Consider the following 16,851-nt stretch of genomic DNA (forward strand, 5'->3'; position numbering starts at 1 on the left):
TTATTTCCACACTCTGCTATGTTACACTGATCTATTTATCTTTATGCTGTCTTAATACTATATTCGTTACTGTCTTAACCATTATGGCTCGGTCTTAAGTCTTAAAAATCAAATAGTTAAGTTCTTCAAATTTGTCTTGATTATTGTCATCCTTAACATGTCTATGTAATTGTGAGGACCAGCTTATGGACTTCTGTGTCAGGTCTGCTGAAATTTTGATTAGGGTTGTGTTGAACTTACAGATAATTTGAGGAGAACTGACATCTTAACAGAGTCTTCCAATCCATGAATTCTCCCAGGGGAGACAGAAGAAGGGAGCCTACACGTGGATTCCTCCAGACTTCATCTGTGTCTTTTTCCCTTATGATCCAGCTGTGTATCTTTACTATCCTGCTGTAATAAATCTTGGCCTTGAATAAAACTATACATGGAGTCACATTAAGTCCTTCTAGTGAGTCTCTCAAGACAGAAGTGGTCTTGGGAACCCTAACACATGAGTATATCAATAGTTCATTTCTATTGATTGCTGAATAGTATTCCACAGTATAGCTGAATGACAATTTGTTTCTCCATTTACCCACTGAAGGACATTTAGATTGTCTCCAAGTTTAACAACTATGAACAAAACAACTAAACATTTGTGTAGAGGTTTTTGTGTACACGTAGGCTTTCATTTCTCTAAGTAAAAACCTGGGAATGGGACAGTTGGGTATATGGTAAATGTACAGTTAAGATTCCACCTCTTTTCCAGAGTGGCTGTACCATTTTGCATTCTTACCAGCAATGTATAAAAGATCAAGTTCTTTGTATCCTTGCCAGCATCTGGTACTGTCACTATGTTTTCCAATTTTAGCTGTTCTAATAGGTGTGTAACATCTCATCATGGTTCAGATTTGCATTTCCCTAGTGGCTAATGATGCTGAATTGGTGAGGCATCTATTTAATCTTTGGCCCTTTTTAAAACTGGGTTAATTACCATTGTGCTTTCTTTATACATTCTGGATACAAATCTCATCTATGGTTTTCACATATATTCTAATTAATGGCTTATCTTTCCATTCTAATAGTATTTTTTTGCAGAAGTTTTTAGTTTTGATGGTTATCAAATTTTTGTTTCATGCATTGTGTCTTTGGTGTATGTCTAAGATCTCACTGCCAAACCCTGGGTCACAAAGATCTTCTACTTACGTCTAAAAGTTTTATATTTTTACAGTCTTAAATTTTATACTTAGAACTGTGACACATTTTGAGTTAATTTTTGTATAAGGTATGAGATTTGAAGGTTTTAAATGTGTTCCCACATTTATGTTGAAAATATCCTTTTCCATGAATTATCTTTGTACTCTGTCAAACAATGAGAGCAGCAAGAATGAACCTTACAAACATTATGCTAGGTGAAATAACCTAGACACAAAAGGACAAATACTGTAGGATTCCACTCACATGAGGTACCAAGAATAGGCAAAATCACAGAGACAAAAAGTAGAACAGAGGCTTTTGTAGGGGAGACACATGAAAGAGGGGGAGCTGATGGTTATTTTACCTTGGGGTGAGTATGAGTATGTGGAGTGGTAGGCAGAATAATGCCTCCCCCCGCCCCAAGATGGCCACATCCTAATCCCCAGAAACTGAATATATTGCACGACAAAGGGGAATTTAGGTAGAAGATAGAATTGAGGTTGATCATCAGCTGACCTTAAAGCAGAGAGATTATCTATGTGCATCCAATATAATCACAAGGGTCCTTAACATGGAAGAGGGAGACAGAAGTCTTCAGAGCGAGGAGAAAAGAACTCGAAAGGAGCCATGAGCCAAGAAATGTTGGCAGACTCCAGAAGCTGGAAAACAATAAGGAAATAGATTTTCCCCTAGAGCCTCCAGAAAGGAATGCTGTCCTGTTGACAACTTGATTTTACCCAGTAAGACTCCCATCATTCTGGCCTCCAGAACTGTAAGATAATAAGTTTATACTGTATTAAGCCCTTAGTTTGTGGTGATTTGTCACAGTAAAAATAGGAAATACAGTTCTTTGAAGAACTGCTCCATTAAGTTGTTGAATTTATGTCCTTAGAGTTATCTTGTATCCTTTCCATGTCCATACAATCTGTAGTGGTAGCTCTTCTTTCATTCCTGGTACTAGTAATTTGTGTCTTTTTTTTTTTTTTTTTTTTCTCCTTTGCTAGTCTGGCTATAGGCTTATGTATTTTACTGATCTTTTTAAAAAAATAAAACAAACAGCTTTGGGTTTCATTGATTTTCTCTTTTTTCTTATTTTCAATTTCATTCATTTCTGCCTTACCTTTATTAGTTCCTTTCTTCTATTTGACTTGGGTTTATTTTGCTCTTCTAGTTTTAAGACAGAAGCTTAAATTATTGATTTGAGATCTACTCTTCTGATAAATGCACTTAATGCCTCTTAGCACATCTTTGGCTGTATCCCACAAATTTTGATATGCTGTGTTTTCATTTTCATTTAGTTCAAAATATTTTAAAATTCCCCTAGAGACTTTTTGATCCATGGATTATTTAGAAATATTATTTCCACAACTTTGAATCTTCTTGTCATCTGTTACTGATTTTTAATCTGACTTCATTATGGCTGGAGAACATAGTTGATGGTTTCAACTCTTTAAGATTTGTTAATATTTATTCATAATCCAGAATATGGCTTATCTTGGTGAATGTTCTATGCGCACTCAGAAAAAATGTATGTTCTGATGTTGGTGGAGCATTCTACAAATGTCAATTAGATTTATTTGGTTGATGGTGTTTTGCAGTGTTTCTAAATCCTTGTTTTTTTGTTTTTTTTTTTTAACATTTATTTATTTTTGAGAAAGAGAGAGCACGTGCATGTGTACACACAAGCAGGGGAGGGGCAGAGAGGGGGACAGAGGATCCAAAATGGGCTCTATGCTGACAGCAGCGAGTCCAATGTAGGGCTCAAACTCACAAACCATGAGATCATAACCTGAGCTAAAGTTGGATGCTTAACTGAGCCACCCAGGTGCCCCAATCCTAGCTTATCTTCTATTCGCTTGTTCTGTAGAGTACTAAAAGAGAAATGGTAAAATCTCCACTTATAATTATATAATTACAAATTTCTCTATTTCTCCTTCCAGTTCCAGGAGTTTTTACTTCCTGTATTCTGAAGCTCTGCTGTTAGGTGCATTTACATGTAGGGCCTCTTAGTGAACTGTTTTATCATTATGTGATGAATCTCTTATTCTCTTCTCACACAATATTTCTTAAAAATATTTTTAAATTTAAAATGAAGAATCCGGAGCGCCTGGGTGGCGCAGTCGGTTAAGCGTCCGACTTCAGCCAGGTCACGATCTCGCGGTCCGTGAGTTCGAGCCCCGCGTCAGGCTCTGGGCTGATGGCTCGGAGCCTGGAGCCTGTTTCCGATTCTGTGTCTCCCTCTCTCTCTGCCCCTCCCCCGTTCATGCTCTGTCTCCCTCTGTCCCAAAAATAAATAAACGTTGAAAAAAAAAAAATTAAAAAAAAAAAAAAAAAAATGAAGAATCCGCCAAAGAGGAAGACCTAAGGTCTAAGAAACAACAGAATTAACTCATGAATGCAATGGGGGGGAAAAAAAGTCCAAGCATCATAATTAAGCAACAAATCTAAAAAGCAACCAGCACAAATGAGAGGAATAATTCAAAAGGGAAGTTGAGGCACCTGGGTGGCTCAGTTGAGTAAGCGTCCAACTCTTGATTTTGGCTCAGGTGATGATCTCGTAGTTTGTGAGTTCAAGCCCCGCATCTGGCTCTGGCTGCTTGGGATTCTCTCTTTCCCTCTCTCTCAAAATAAATAAAATTTTAAAAACGAAGAAGTTGAAGAACATCCACAAAGAGATCATAGTTCTTTCTTAGTAAATAATATGAATGAGATGCTGGAAGAACTTATTGAATATGATGTCAAATTTCTGTTCAATAAGGAAATGCAAGAATACAAATATAAGTAAATTAAGTTTTAACATAGTACTGCTCAAGGAAGTGTGTATGTACCTGACAGCATAGCCTCAAAATACATAAAGCAACAACTTTCAGAACTAAGGAGGAAAGACTAAACAGAAATCACAAAGACTTGACACAGCCCTCTCAGAAACATAAATCAAGCATGAAACACAAAATTAAATACACAGCAGGTATGAAGATAGTAAGCTCTCTAATAAATAAAAATATCCAGAGTACATTTTTAGCATGTGACATTTACAAAAAGTTCTACGTACTAGTCACAGAGGAAGCCTCAACAGATGCCAGGTGTATGTTCTCTGTCCAAAATGTGACAAGAACTCAGTACAAAAGGGAAGCTTAATACATGAGCACCCTTATGTCTATAATGATTTTTAAAAACAGAGAAGCCCATGATAATAAATAACCCATAATTTAGAGAGGACTTTATAGGGAGTAATTATGAAATTCTCCCAGGCGGATAACAAAGAAAGCTGTGCAGCTTAATGTCTGTGGGTTACCAAGGTGGTTTTTATGAAGTTATAGATTCGAATATGCTTATCAAGTACAAAGAAAGAATGGAAATAGATGAGCTTATTACTTTTCAACTTAAGAAGCTTTTAGAAGAGAAAATCCAAAGAATAAGAAAAATAATAAATAAAATGGAGAAAAATACTAATACAAATCATTAATGTTAAGATAGCTAAATTTTTTGGCAAGCCAGTTCAGAACAAAGAAAACCCAAAGAACAAAATCATACAAATAAAGACAAGACACAGAACACAATACTAAAAGGAAAGAATATAGGTAGAACAAAATGAAAAAAGGGAAAATGCTATAGATGACAGAAATACTAAAAACTATGCAAAATATTATGAACTATAAACAGATTTGAAAATCCAGGTGAAAGATGAATTTCTGAAAGAATATGAACTGCCAAAACTGCCACAAGATTGGCAGACAGAGCTCTTCTGGTTATCACTATCTGGTCAAAGAACATTGTATGTCTAATATTGCACGAGAGAAAAAACTGCTGATCTTTCCTCTCAATCCCATGAAGTCCCAAGTCCAGAAAATTATGCACTTTCAAGCCAAGCTGTTCACAAAAGATAAAGATGCAAAACTCCCATATAAACTATTAACTGAATCCAATGGAGTATTCAAAAAGAAATCATGATCACGCAGTACTTATCCCAATAATACAAAAGTAGTTTATGACCAGAAAACCTAAGAGTATAATTTATGGCATTAAAAGATTAAAGAAAAAATATAACCATCTCAGGGGATAGAAAACTAGGCACTTGATAAAGTGCAAAACCTATTTCATGATGAAAAATGATAAATTATGGCTTGATAGTAAACTTTGGAGTATAAGAGAAACCTTTTGACCTTGATTCTTGAAACACTGTCCTTAAAGCAAAATAATTTAATGACAGGATTTTACTTCCTCCCCTACTGGTCCAAACACCCTAGTAGATTCTGTAGGGAAAGCTATTATACAATCATAATAACATAAATGTTACTCACTGGTTTTTGACCTTTATAATACGATCAGACAAAGCACTACAGCCCTGTAAACTTTGGTGCCACATTTGTGGCACAATGACTGACAAAAATTGGGTACAAGCAATGGAGGGTTGTGTAGACACTATTTCCTCATCTTATGAAATGGAAACTCTGAAATGGTATCTAAAGTTGCTGGAGAGAAAAAACAACTTTAGAATATGCCTCTACATTCAAAAGGAAAGCAACTGAAGAATTAAAAATAAGTGAAAAACCAGAAGCTTCACACTAAGATAGGAACAAGGCAATGATGGCCCTCTCCCCATTTTCAACACTGTACTAGAAGCCATAACTAATACATTAAGACAAAAAAGAAAAGAAAAGAAAAGAAAAGAAAAGAAAAGAAAAGAAAAGAAGAGAAAAGGTATACTGTATACTGGCCAAGAAGGAAAAAATAAAAGTGTTCACAGAAGACATGTTTCTACATAGAAAATCCGAAGGAATCAACAAAAAGAAAAACCCGCCTGGAACTAATAAGCAATTATAGCAAGATTGCAAAATGCAAGGTTAGTATACAGAAGTCAATCATATTCCTACATATTATCAATGAACAAGTGGAATTTGAAATTAAAAACACAGAACCATTCACATTAGCATCCCCAAAACAAAATTCTTGTATATAAATCTAACAAAATATGTGTAAGATCTGTATGAGGAAAGCTATAAAAGCCTGATGAAAGAAACTCAAGAACTACATAAATGGGGAAATATTCCACATTCATGGCTAGGAAGACTCAATATTGTCAAGATTCTTCCCAATCAAGACTCAGCTAAGTGCATTTGTTTGGACAGTAAATCTCTAACTGGTCCAGAACAGTCCAAAGTTTCTTAGGGGCAGTGATACAGTATCCCCCAATCCCTGTGTGGCACTCTAGAGCCCTACATGCATACAACAGATTTTAAATAAACACAATAGTGATTGTAAAGATGAAGAGACAGAACTTGAGTTATTTCAACTCTACCTTCTATGAGACAACTTGGGAGTGTGTTTAATATTTAAAACAGTGCAAAATGAGAGGCATAGGAAGCACAAATTTTAGCTCACACGTATATATTGCACTGAACTTAGTATTTAATACTAAAATATATTCTTATCAAACTGTTATTCGCTTTATAACTAAAGAATGAATCAAGAAAATATATTAACAGGGGCGCCTGGGGGACTCAGTTGGGTAAGTGATTGACTCTTAATTTAGGCTCAGGTCATCTCATGATGGTAGATCGAGCCCCTGCATCTAACTCCGCGTGGGCCTCAGCGCTGACCATGGAGCCTACTTAGGATTCTCTCTCTCCCTCTGCCCTTCTCTCCTGCTGGTGTGTGTGCTCTCTCTAGGAAAGGGAAAAGGAAAAGAAAAGGAAAGGAAGAGGAAGGGAAAGAAAAGGAAAGGAAAGGAAAAAAACGTTAACAATGACGAAAAATACATTAACATCAGGGGCACAATTTTGGGAACTGCCTAACTTGTCTTTTGTAGTTGCTTGTTTTATCAGAATTCACTTATTTATTTAATGAAATTTATTGTCAAATTGGTTTCCACACAACACCCAGTGCTCATCCCAACAGGTGCCCTCCTCAATGCCCATCACCCACTTTCCCCACCCCTCATCAACCCTCAGTTTGTTCTCAGTATTTAAGAGTCTCTTATGGTTTGCCTCCTTCCCTCTCTGTTACTCCCCCCCCCCTCCCCCTGGTCTTCTGTTGAGTTTCTCAGAATCCACATATGAGTGAAAACATATGGTATCTGTCTTTCTCTGACTTATTTCAGTTAGCATAACACTCTCCAGTTTCCATCCACGTTGCTACAAATGACCAGATTTCATTCTTTGCCATTGCCAAGTAGTTGGAATTCACTTATTAATTATCAATTGTTTCTTTTTTGTCCTGTAGGAACTTGGGAAGTTATTCAAAGAATTAATTACACAATTAAAACAAAAAATTCTTCCAATCTCATGTGCAGTACCCATACCAACATGAAACAACATCAATACAGTGGAACTCAACAAAAAAATTCTAAAATCAGTGGCGGGGGTGGTGGTTGCATACAGAAGAAGGTGATAGAAGCAATAAGCAGAGCTATACTATTTTGAAATACATAATACTTTAAGCTTCATTTCATGATTATTACTGAAAATCATTCAGCAGTTTAAAAAAAAAAAAAAAAAAAGGAAATATTTTAAAAAATGACTCAGGGAGCCAAATACCCAGTATGGTTCAGAAGTTAAGAAGCAGTGTGGCTCTAGAGTCTGTAATCTTAACTATACTCTATTATCAAAAGAACTAAAAGAGTCAATGCAATCCCTACCAAAATGCCCACTGCCTATCTTTGCAAAAATGGGCGATCTGATTCTAAATTTATATGGAAATGCAAGGGACTCTAACGAGCCAAAACTATATTAAAAAAGAACAAAGTTGAAGGATTCACACTTCCTGATTTAAAAACACTGCAAAGTTAATCACGGCAATGTGGTACTGGCATGAGGATAAACATATAGACCAACGGAACTGGGAGTTCAGAGATAAAGCTACACATCTATGGTCCAGTGATTTTTTTGACAAAGGTGTCATTCCATGGGAACCATTCAGTGGCAACCATTCAGTGGGCAGAACAGACTATTCAAAAAACAGTGCGGGAGTTTCCAGGTTGGCAAATGCATCCACTGCTGGGAGGTAGCTATCACACTCCAGTTCCCTGGAGACAAAAGCACGAGGTACTATTCCAGATCTCACCCTATGTACCTTTTCATCTGGCTGTCCATCTGAATACTTTATAATATCTTTTATAATAAACTGGCAAATGTAAAAAATAAGCCAAAAACAAATGATACCAGGACAACTGGATATCCATGTGCAATGAATTTGGATCCCTACCTCATACCTTATACAAAATTTAATTCAAAATGAATCAAACACCTAAATCTAAGAGCTAAAACTTTGAAACTCTTAGAACATAGGTATAAATTTTTACATCTGGCATTAGACAATGGGTTCTGAAATATGGCAATCAAAGGGAAGACATAAATTGGACTTCATCAAATTAAAAACTTGAACATATACAAATAAAATGTTATGAAAGTTTTTCTGTGCTTTCTGTTCCTCTACATAAACTATGGTGTATTATGCACAAAAAATTAAAAGCTTACATTGAAATGCATTACACCAAGAAAGTGAAGACAATCCACAAAATGGTAGAAATATTTGCAAATCACATATATCTGGTAAGTCTAGTATGCAGAATATACAAAGAACTCAAGTCTCAACAATAAAAAGACAAAACCCAGCTAAAAAATTTGCAAAGGAATTGAATACACATTTCTTCAGAGAAAATATACAAATGGCCAATATGCATATTAAAATATGCTATTATCATTAGTCATTGAGAAATGCAAATCAAAACCATAAGTTATCACTTCACACCCACTAGGATGGCTATAACTAATAAAACAGAAAAATAACAAATGTTAGATGTAAGAAACTGGAAACCTGACACATTGCTGGTGAAAATGTAAAATGGTACAGCCACTTTGGACAATAGTTTGGCAATTCCTCAAACAATTAAACATAAAAGTGACACCTGGGTGGCTCAGTCAGTTAAGCATCCAACTCTTGATTTTGGCTCAGGCCATGATCTCACGGTTTGTGAGTTCAAGCCACATATCGGGCTCCCGACTGATTATGCGAAGCCTGCTTGGGATTCTCTCTCTCTCCCTCTCTCTCTCTGTCCCTCCACTGTTCTCATGAGTGTGCACTTTCTCTCTCTCTCTCTCAAAATAAACCTAAAACACACACACCATATATACATATATATACATCAAGATAAATTACCATTATGAGTAGGCAAGCCTATTCCTAGGTACACCCCAAAAGAAGTGAAAACACAAAAATCTGTACACTGATATTTACAGTAGCACGCTTCACAATAGCCAAGAAGTGGAAACAACCCAAGGGTCCATCCACGAATGAACGAATAAACATGTGGTATATCCGTGCAGTGGAATATTATCTTCAGTCATAAGAAGGAATACAGTGCTGATATATGCCACTGCATGGTTGAACCTTGAAAATATTAAGCTATGTGAAAAGCCAGACACAGTAGCCCACATGTATTATTCCATTTATACAAATGTCCAGAATAGGTAAATCATAAACTGAAGTAGACTGATTGACAGAGAATGGAGGAGGGGGCAATTGGGAGTGATTGCTAATAGGTACAGCGTTTCTTTCTGGAATGATGGAAATGATAGTGGTGATGGCTGCATACCACTGTGAATATACTAAAAACCATTGAAGTATACATACCTAAATGATTAATTTCATGTCTGTGAGTTAGACCTCAATAAAAAAAAATAAATAAATAAAAAAAATAAAGGCACTAAAAGTAGGATCACAAGTGGTTACTTCAGTGGGAAAAGGGCATCCTTCTACTTATTACCATGTTTCTTAAAATCACGTGTGATCTATTATTTAAAAATGCATACATACATATCTACACCTTTTGCCACAGGTGCCCAATCCATTCTTCTTCTCTGAGAACTTGCCCCATTGTTGAGGTGTGGGACTCAAAAGTCAGGACTGTCCTATATAACTCTGTGCCCTGGACACAGCTTGTTAGTGCACGGGTAGACTCCTGACGCCATGCTGGACCAATCAGATTCTCTAACCCTGGAATCTGAGATTAAGATAAAGATGCTAACTAGTGTGGAACTGAGACCAAGTGAATTTGGGAGCTGTGGAGTAGAGACAGATAAAGTTCGTGTGCAGAGATGAATATAGCCTAAGAAGAAAATCTGAGAAGAGCTGCTTAGATTCCTGCCAGCTTTCCAGTTCCAGATTCCACTCTTGGGACGCCAAGACATCCTCCCTATCTTTCGGTTCCATAGCCTTGTAACAAATGCCTTTTTTCAGTGGCCTACCAAGGTCAGGATGATAGGAGAGATCCAAGATGGGTACAAACAAAAGGGGATGAATTGTCTGTCCAGAATCGTGGTGACAATAAAAAAGCAAACTTTTAGTCAATTTTATTATTGCTTTAAATTCTTTAAAATGCTAGTGACCAAATACTTCTCCCTGCCCTCCTCCACATAACACTGCTCTTTTAGTCTAGTTCTGGTTGTTGGATATAACCACAGTACTTTGAATATAACCAATAATAATGATCTTGACCCAACCAACAATCTAAAAACAGTGAAAGAGGGGCGCCTGGGTGGCTCAGTCGGTTGAGCATCCGACTTCAGCTCAGGTCATCTTCTCATGGTTCGTGGGTTGTCCAGCTCTGTGCTAACAGCTCAGAGCCTGCAGCCTGCTTCAGATTCTGTCTCCGGCTCTCTCTGCCCCTCCCCCACTTGTGCTCTGTCTCTAAACAAACACTAAAAGAACTTTTTTTTAAATAAAAAAATAAAAACAGTTAAAGAAACCAGTCAATAAGCATTCCTACGTTTTCCAAAATTGACGAGTTATTAATTCAGGTAAGGAAAAAAATTTTTAATGGTGTTTTAAATTTTTTACTTATTCTTTTTTGAGAGCAAGAGTGTGTGCAAGTGGGGGAGGAGCAGAGGAGGAAGGAAAGAGAATCCCAAGCAGGCTCCATGCTCAGCACGGAGCCCAATGTGGGGCTCGATCCCACGACTGTGAGATCATGACATGAGCCAAAACCAAGGGTCTGACGCTTATCTGAGCCACCCATGCACCCCTAAAGGATTTTAATTTAAATAGTTATACCCAACATGTGGCTCAAACTTATGACCCCAAGATCAAGAGTAGAACGCTCCTTTGACTGAACCAGTCAGCTGCCCTAAGAAAATTTATTTTATCTATTTTTTCTAACCACCAGTTAGATCTAGAAATCTTGTCTTACGAGTCTTCATTTAAATAAAGCAAATTCCACTTCAACAGCTACCACTCAAGGATGAGAATGAGTGGTTGAAAATGGAGATAGACTACAACAGAAGTCCTCTCATTTATTTCATGGTTGTCTGAGAGCTGAGTGCATCATGCTTCCCGTGGATGGCTCCACCAACGTTCATTCTTCCTGGTGCTTGCTGGAGCCACCTGTGTGGGTATAGTCATACCAGAGGAGAACACCATTCAACAGAAACTGAGGCAGCAGAGGACAGGAATGAGTATAGCTAGTCTTTCAGGGTTAATGTGGTACAGTGGAGAGGACCTGAGTGAAGGAAGAAAAAAATTTCTTTTAAATAAAAACTGATTAAGAGAAAAAAAAAAGTATACCAAAATTGTTTTTAATTATTATTCCTGCCTTTGTTTAAAGGAAGCAATTTGATATGGATCACTAAATAATCATTGTAGGGACTCAGCCATTAGCACTATACACATAACAGAGGCCAACAAAGATAATGCTGAAGTATTCCTAAATCATAATTTAAAGCTTTGGATCTCAATGTCCTGTACATAAAATCTTTAAGAAACTCCAAGTGAAACATTAATGACACTTTATGAGGGCTTACAGGAAAAAATGTGCATTTTTAAAAAAATGTGCAATTATAACATGGCAGATACAAATTAAAGTACAGATTGATTCGCAAAGATGAATTATGACCCAGGTGGTTATGATTGGCCACTCACAGAATTTCAAAGTTTCCTATCCAAATGAAGAAGAATCAGGACTTGCATGTGAACGAAGCTCATACCTGGTATGATCATGAATTCTCTGAATCAGTAGGAGGTCTGCCAGGACTGTCCTATGTCTGAGACCTGCGCTTACAGTAACCACCCCAATTCACACCATTTCTGATTGATTCATCAGTCTTTCCACTGCCTCTGACACATGTTCACTGAGCATTTTCACTGTGCAAGGTGCATTCCAGGCAATGAAGATATACTGGTGAATAAATCAGAGACAGGCCCTGAATGTGCTGAGAAAAAATATAGCATAGGAACCCAAGAAACAAGTACTTTCAACAACTTGCTTTACATATGTGAAAATTAATAAAGGGAAACCTCACTAAAGCGTACTTGGGAGGCTGAAAGGGGGAGCTCTACCACTCAATGTTAATTACAAGAAGAATTATCAATTAAAGATCCCTAACAAAAAAATCTTTAACAGGTAAGTATCAATTACAGGCCCCAACAGAGAGAGATGTACATTGCATCTCCTACAAGATATCTACTATCCCTGCAACTCAGCCAGTGAGAAACCAGCATCACCCTGAACCTTTTTCTCCAATGGGCTTCCCTTCAAAATAACCCGTCCCAACTTCCTCCTCCTTTATAAAATAAAGTTCCTCTCCTTTGTTTGTGGGACTTGTCTATGGTTTGCCTTAGCTTGCATGCATGTCCCGCACTGTAATTCTCTGTTATTTCCCAGTAAACCCATTTTTACTGGTAAAATAACTGGCAGTTTTATTTTTAGGGTTAATGTATACTAATTTCCAGGACACAAAGGATCCTGCAGTAACCGAAGCAAGGGGTACTTAACTTAGGTTTCCAAAAGAAGATTTAGCCAGGAAAGTACAAGTGGAATGAGGAGGGGGCCAGGCAAAGGAAAGAGCTGAGATGCAGAAGGTCTAGAAGCAAGGTCCAAAATTAAAGAACTGAAAGAGGGTTCAGTAGGAGAGGGAATGTAGTGATAAGGTGAGGTCTGAGAACTAGGTAGGGGTGGAACCAAGAAAGGCCTCATAAACCACAACAGTCATTTCTCTAACTGGGTGAAAAATCAATTTGAAACCATTTACTACAAAACCAAAAAGAGTCTACAAGTTTAACACCCGACCTACTTCTCACAGAAACATACCTGTAATGCTGTTATTACAAAGGTACTCAACATATTCATGGCAGTAGGAAAATACAGTAAAAACATATACTTCAGAACAGCTTCTACAAAAAAATTATGGCTATAAAGCAGTATTATTTTCTTCTCTATAAAACAATCTATATGGGGAAATAAGACATTCTGTAGGGAAACATTTCAACAAGATCCAGGTGCCCATAGCAACTTACAAAATTTACAAAATACTGTAAAGCCAGTATTTTTATCCGAATTATACCCTTTCTGTACTATAATGAGATGTGTCCCTTAGGATCATACACATAGGAAACAAAACATGACAAATACTTTCAAAACTACATCAAATATAAAGTCATCTTATTTATCCAGCAAGACCAGGATGTGGGAAATTTACTAAATATCCATAACTGGAACTTTGCCCTTAAGCACCAAAACTTTTTTTTTCTAAGTTTATTTTTGAGAGAGAGAGAGAGAGCGCGCGCGCGAGAGAGAGAGAGGACAATCGGGGTAGGGGGAGAGGGGGGGAGAGGGGGGAGAGAGGGGGAGAGAGGGGGAGAGAGGGGGAGAGAGGGAGAGAGAGGGGGAGAGAGAGAGAGAGAGAGAGAGAGAGAGAGAGAGAGAGAATCCCAAACAGTCTCTGCACCATCAGCGCAGAGCCTGATGCGGGGCTTAAACTCCTGAACCGTTAGGTCATGACCTGAGCTGAAACCAAGAGTTGGACACTTAACCGACTGAGCGACCCAGGTGCCCTAAAAAACGTTTCACTTCTGATGGATTTTCCCTAAGAAGTACCTATGCATTTACAGCGACCTAAACCAACTGTGCAATTTAATCTTCACTCCACATTTTGGAGCCATTATTTTGGACATCAATTATGGGTTCCAGTAATGTGAACATCAATTACTAGGATTTAGTGGAGGACTATATGTCCCTTCCTCAAAGCACCCTTATGGATATAATAAAAAAAAATATATATATACACACACACACACACACACACACACACACACACACACACACAGTTTTAGACTTCTTTATCAGGTTGTCAGTGTTCACGGACTCAGTCCTGATGCCTACACAGGCCTTCTAATTTACTGCTTCTAGTTTCAGCCTGGGAAACCAGAAAACTAAACTAGTTCAAATTATAGGGAAAATGAATAAAGAGTTGCTGAATCCCTCCTACAAGAAATACGTGCATTTTACGCCACTGGTTTTGGCTGCTGGAGACTAGCTTCTAGATCAAGGCGTTCTCACTAACACCCGCCTGGTGTTTTAAATGAGCTAAGGCCACTCACTGCTAAGCTACCTCCAGGTGCCACAATCTAACAGTGATTTCTGGTTTGCCTCCACCACTCGTAAGTGCAAAAAGAACGGGCAGGGGGGTTAAAATGCCCAGTTAACCACAAACAAGCCTCAATTTTCCTTCATGGATGCTTAGCAGAAAAGTAGCGTTAACAAGAACTACAACTAAAATTTACTAAGCTGGTCTGCAGCATTCAAAGCCCTTTTCTACGTAGGAACTCAGCTGAGTTCAACATTTCTTGCTAGTTCTGGCACGAAAGCAGACGTGTACTAAAAAGGCTTTAAAGTCATAACAGAAAAATTAAGCTGTCACCCCTAATCTTATCGCGAAAAGGGAGGATGCGTGTAATACAGTAGTTAGAGCCAACTTCTGCTGCGAGCGAGCACTCCCCCGACACACCGGAAGTTTTGAAATATCCTGCAGGCTTCCCATAGGCAAAGTGCTTTTCCTCGCCCCGTCTCGGCGGGCCCCCAGAAGGTTCAAGGACCCCTCCGCGAAGCGTCAAACGCGGGGCGCGGGTCCCCGGTGCGCCACGGAGGGGAGCGAGGCCGGCAATCACGGCCGGTCGCCGGCTCCTCGCCGCGTAACCTTGGCCGCTCGCGAATCACGAATCGGGCAGGTGGGAGGCACCTGCGGCCGGCCGGGGAAGCCGCGGCACGGGCACAGGCACAGGCCCTGGCACGGGGGTGTCTCCGCGCAGGCCTGGCCGGCCACGCCAGCCTCCGGGGGAGCCCCGCGTGGGGCCGCGCGGCGGGGCCGGGCCCCGGGCTCGGCAAACTCAGCGGCCCGCCCAGCCCGCCCCCGGCGCCGCCACTCACCGAAGAAACCTTGCACGATCCCGAGCGGGTGGCTGAGCCAATCCTCCCCACAGGGCATCTCGCCGACGGGCCGGGGCCGGCGCGGCCCGGCGTCCCGCGCCGCGGCTCCTCCTCGGGGGCTCGGCCGCTCGTCGCCCGCGCCCTCCCACGCACGGCGAGCCTCGGGGCGCGGGCCGCCCGGCCTGCCCGCGCCTCAGGGAACGGCGGCTGTGGCGGCGGCAGCCAAGGAGCAGCTGGCCACGGGCAGGCGGCGCGTGCGGGCCCCCAGCCTCCACTTCGCACAATGGCGGGAAATAGGCGCCGCCGACCGCGCTGCCTGCGACCTGGGTGGAGCTCGCGCGAGGAGGGGCGGCGGGAGCGCGCGGCGCGGCCCCGAGGGCGGGAGGAGGGGCGGCGGGAGCGCGGGGGTGGGGCGGGGTGGAGCCAGGACGCGGCGGCGACGCGGCGGCGGGGTGGCCGCCATCTTGGAGATGGGCAAAAGGAAGGGCACGCAGGCTGGTGGGTGGAAAGGCTTCGAGGCTGAGCTCTGCGTATCGCGTTTTGTCACGCTGTGCTAGTGTGAAGGGGGAAGTTCCCGAGGTCCGGTTTATTAATTCGTAATACGAGCCCTTGCACAGGCTGGAGGGCGCAGCAGCCCAAAAGCACAAGCCCAAGGAGACCTTCGGGTCCTCTCTGGGCAAAATTAGTGGGCAAAACAGCCCTGGGTGTCGGTCCATCCCCTCTTGGTGCTAGTTTTGTTTTGTTTTGTTTTGCTCCTTTCTGTGGCGCCCTGCCTGAAACACCCATACAGTGACTCCCTCAGCTGCATAAAGTCTTATCCCACTGGGGGAGGTATACATTTGGATAAGGGGTACTTTGAAAACTCACAAGCGCCCTTTGCTGGATCTCTGGCGCTGTGGTAGAGTGACGAGTTCATAATTTGAGAGGCAAGCTCCTCACTGTGGAAACGTACCTGTCTGCCTCTGCCTAGAAGCTGGAAACAACCAGGGAGCTTTGGCAGGTTCCTGCAGAAGGTGTGTACAGACATACCTTCGAAATGCTGCCCCTTTGTGTCACACCATCTCAATAAAGCGAAAATCATAATAAAGCAAATCAAATGAAGTTTTTGGTTTCCCAGGGCACATGAAGATTATGTGTACACTATACAGTAGTCTATCAAGCGTGCAATAGATTTAAGTCTTAAAAAGTATATATGTCAATTTTAAAATATTTTTTACCTTAAAAGATGCTGTCATCTTAACTTTAAGCAAGTCACGATCACTGATCACAGATCACCACCATAACAAATGTAGTAATAACGAAAATGTTTGAAATGCTGCCAAGATCTAACACAACCTGACGTAGAGATACCCAGTGAGCAAATGGTCTTGGAAAAATAGCGTCAATGGACTTGCGCCAAATGGTGGTGTCACCAACTTTCAATTTGTGAAAAAACGCAGTATTTGGGAAAGGCAGTAAAGCTAAGCAGAGTAAAA

The 16,851-nt window shown here is 40.3% G+C and overlaps 1 protein-coding gene across 2 annotated transcripts in view; it reads right to left on the reverse strand.

Annotated features, from left to right (window-relative positions):
- The window catches only part of LOC123577160 (minichromosome maintenance complex binding protein), a 48,697-nt gene extending 32,967 nt beyond the window's left edge, over positions 1–15,730 (reverse strand). Inside the window, exon 1 of one of the 2 annotated variants that reach the window (XM_045439135.1) lies at positions 15,377–15,730. In XM_045439135.1, coding sequence (XP_045295091.1) covers positions 15,377–15,434 — 58 coding nt within the window. In that variant the 5' untranslated portion in view covers positions 15,435–15,730. The remainder of the gene's footprint in view (positions 1–15,376) is intronic. The other variant, XM_045439134.1, reaches the window with a different exon arrangement.
- Positions 15,731–16,851: the final 1,121 nt, after the last annotated feature.

Source organism: Leopardus geoffroyi, chromosome D2 (genome assembly GCF_018350155.1).
Source record: "Leopardus geoffroyi isolate Oge1 chromosome D2, O.geoffroyi_Oge1_pat1.0, whole genome shotgun sequence".
NCBI classification, from domain to species: Eukaryota; Metazoa; Chordata; class Mammalia; order Carnivora; family Felidae; genus Leopardus; species Leopardus geoffroyi.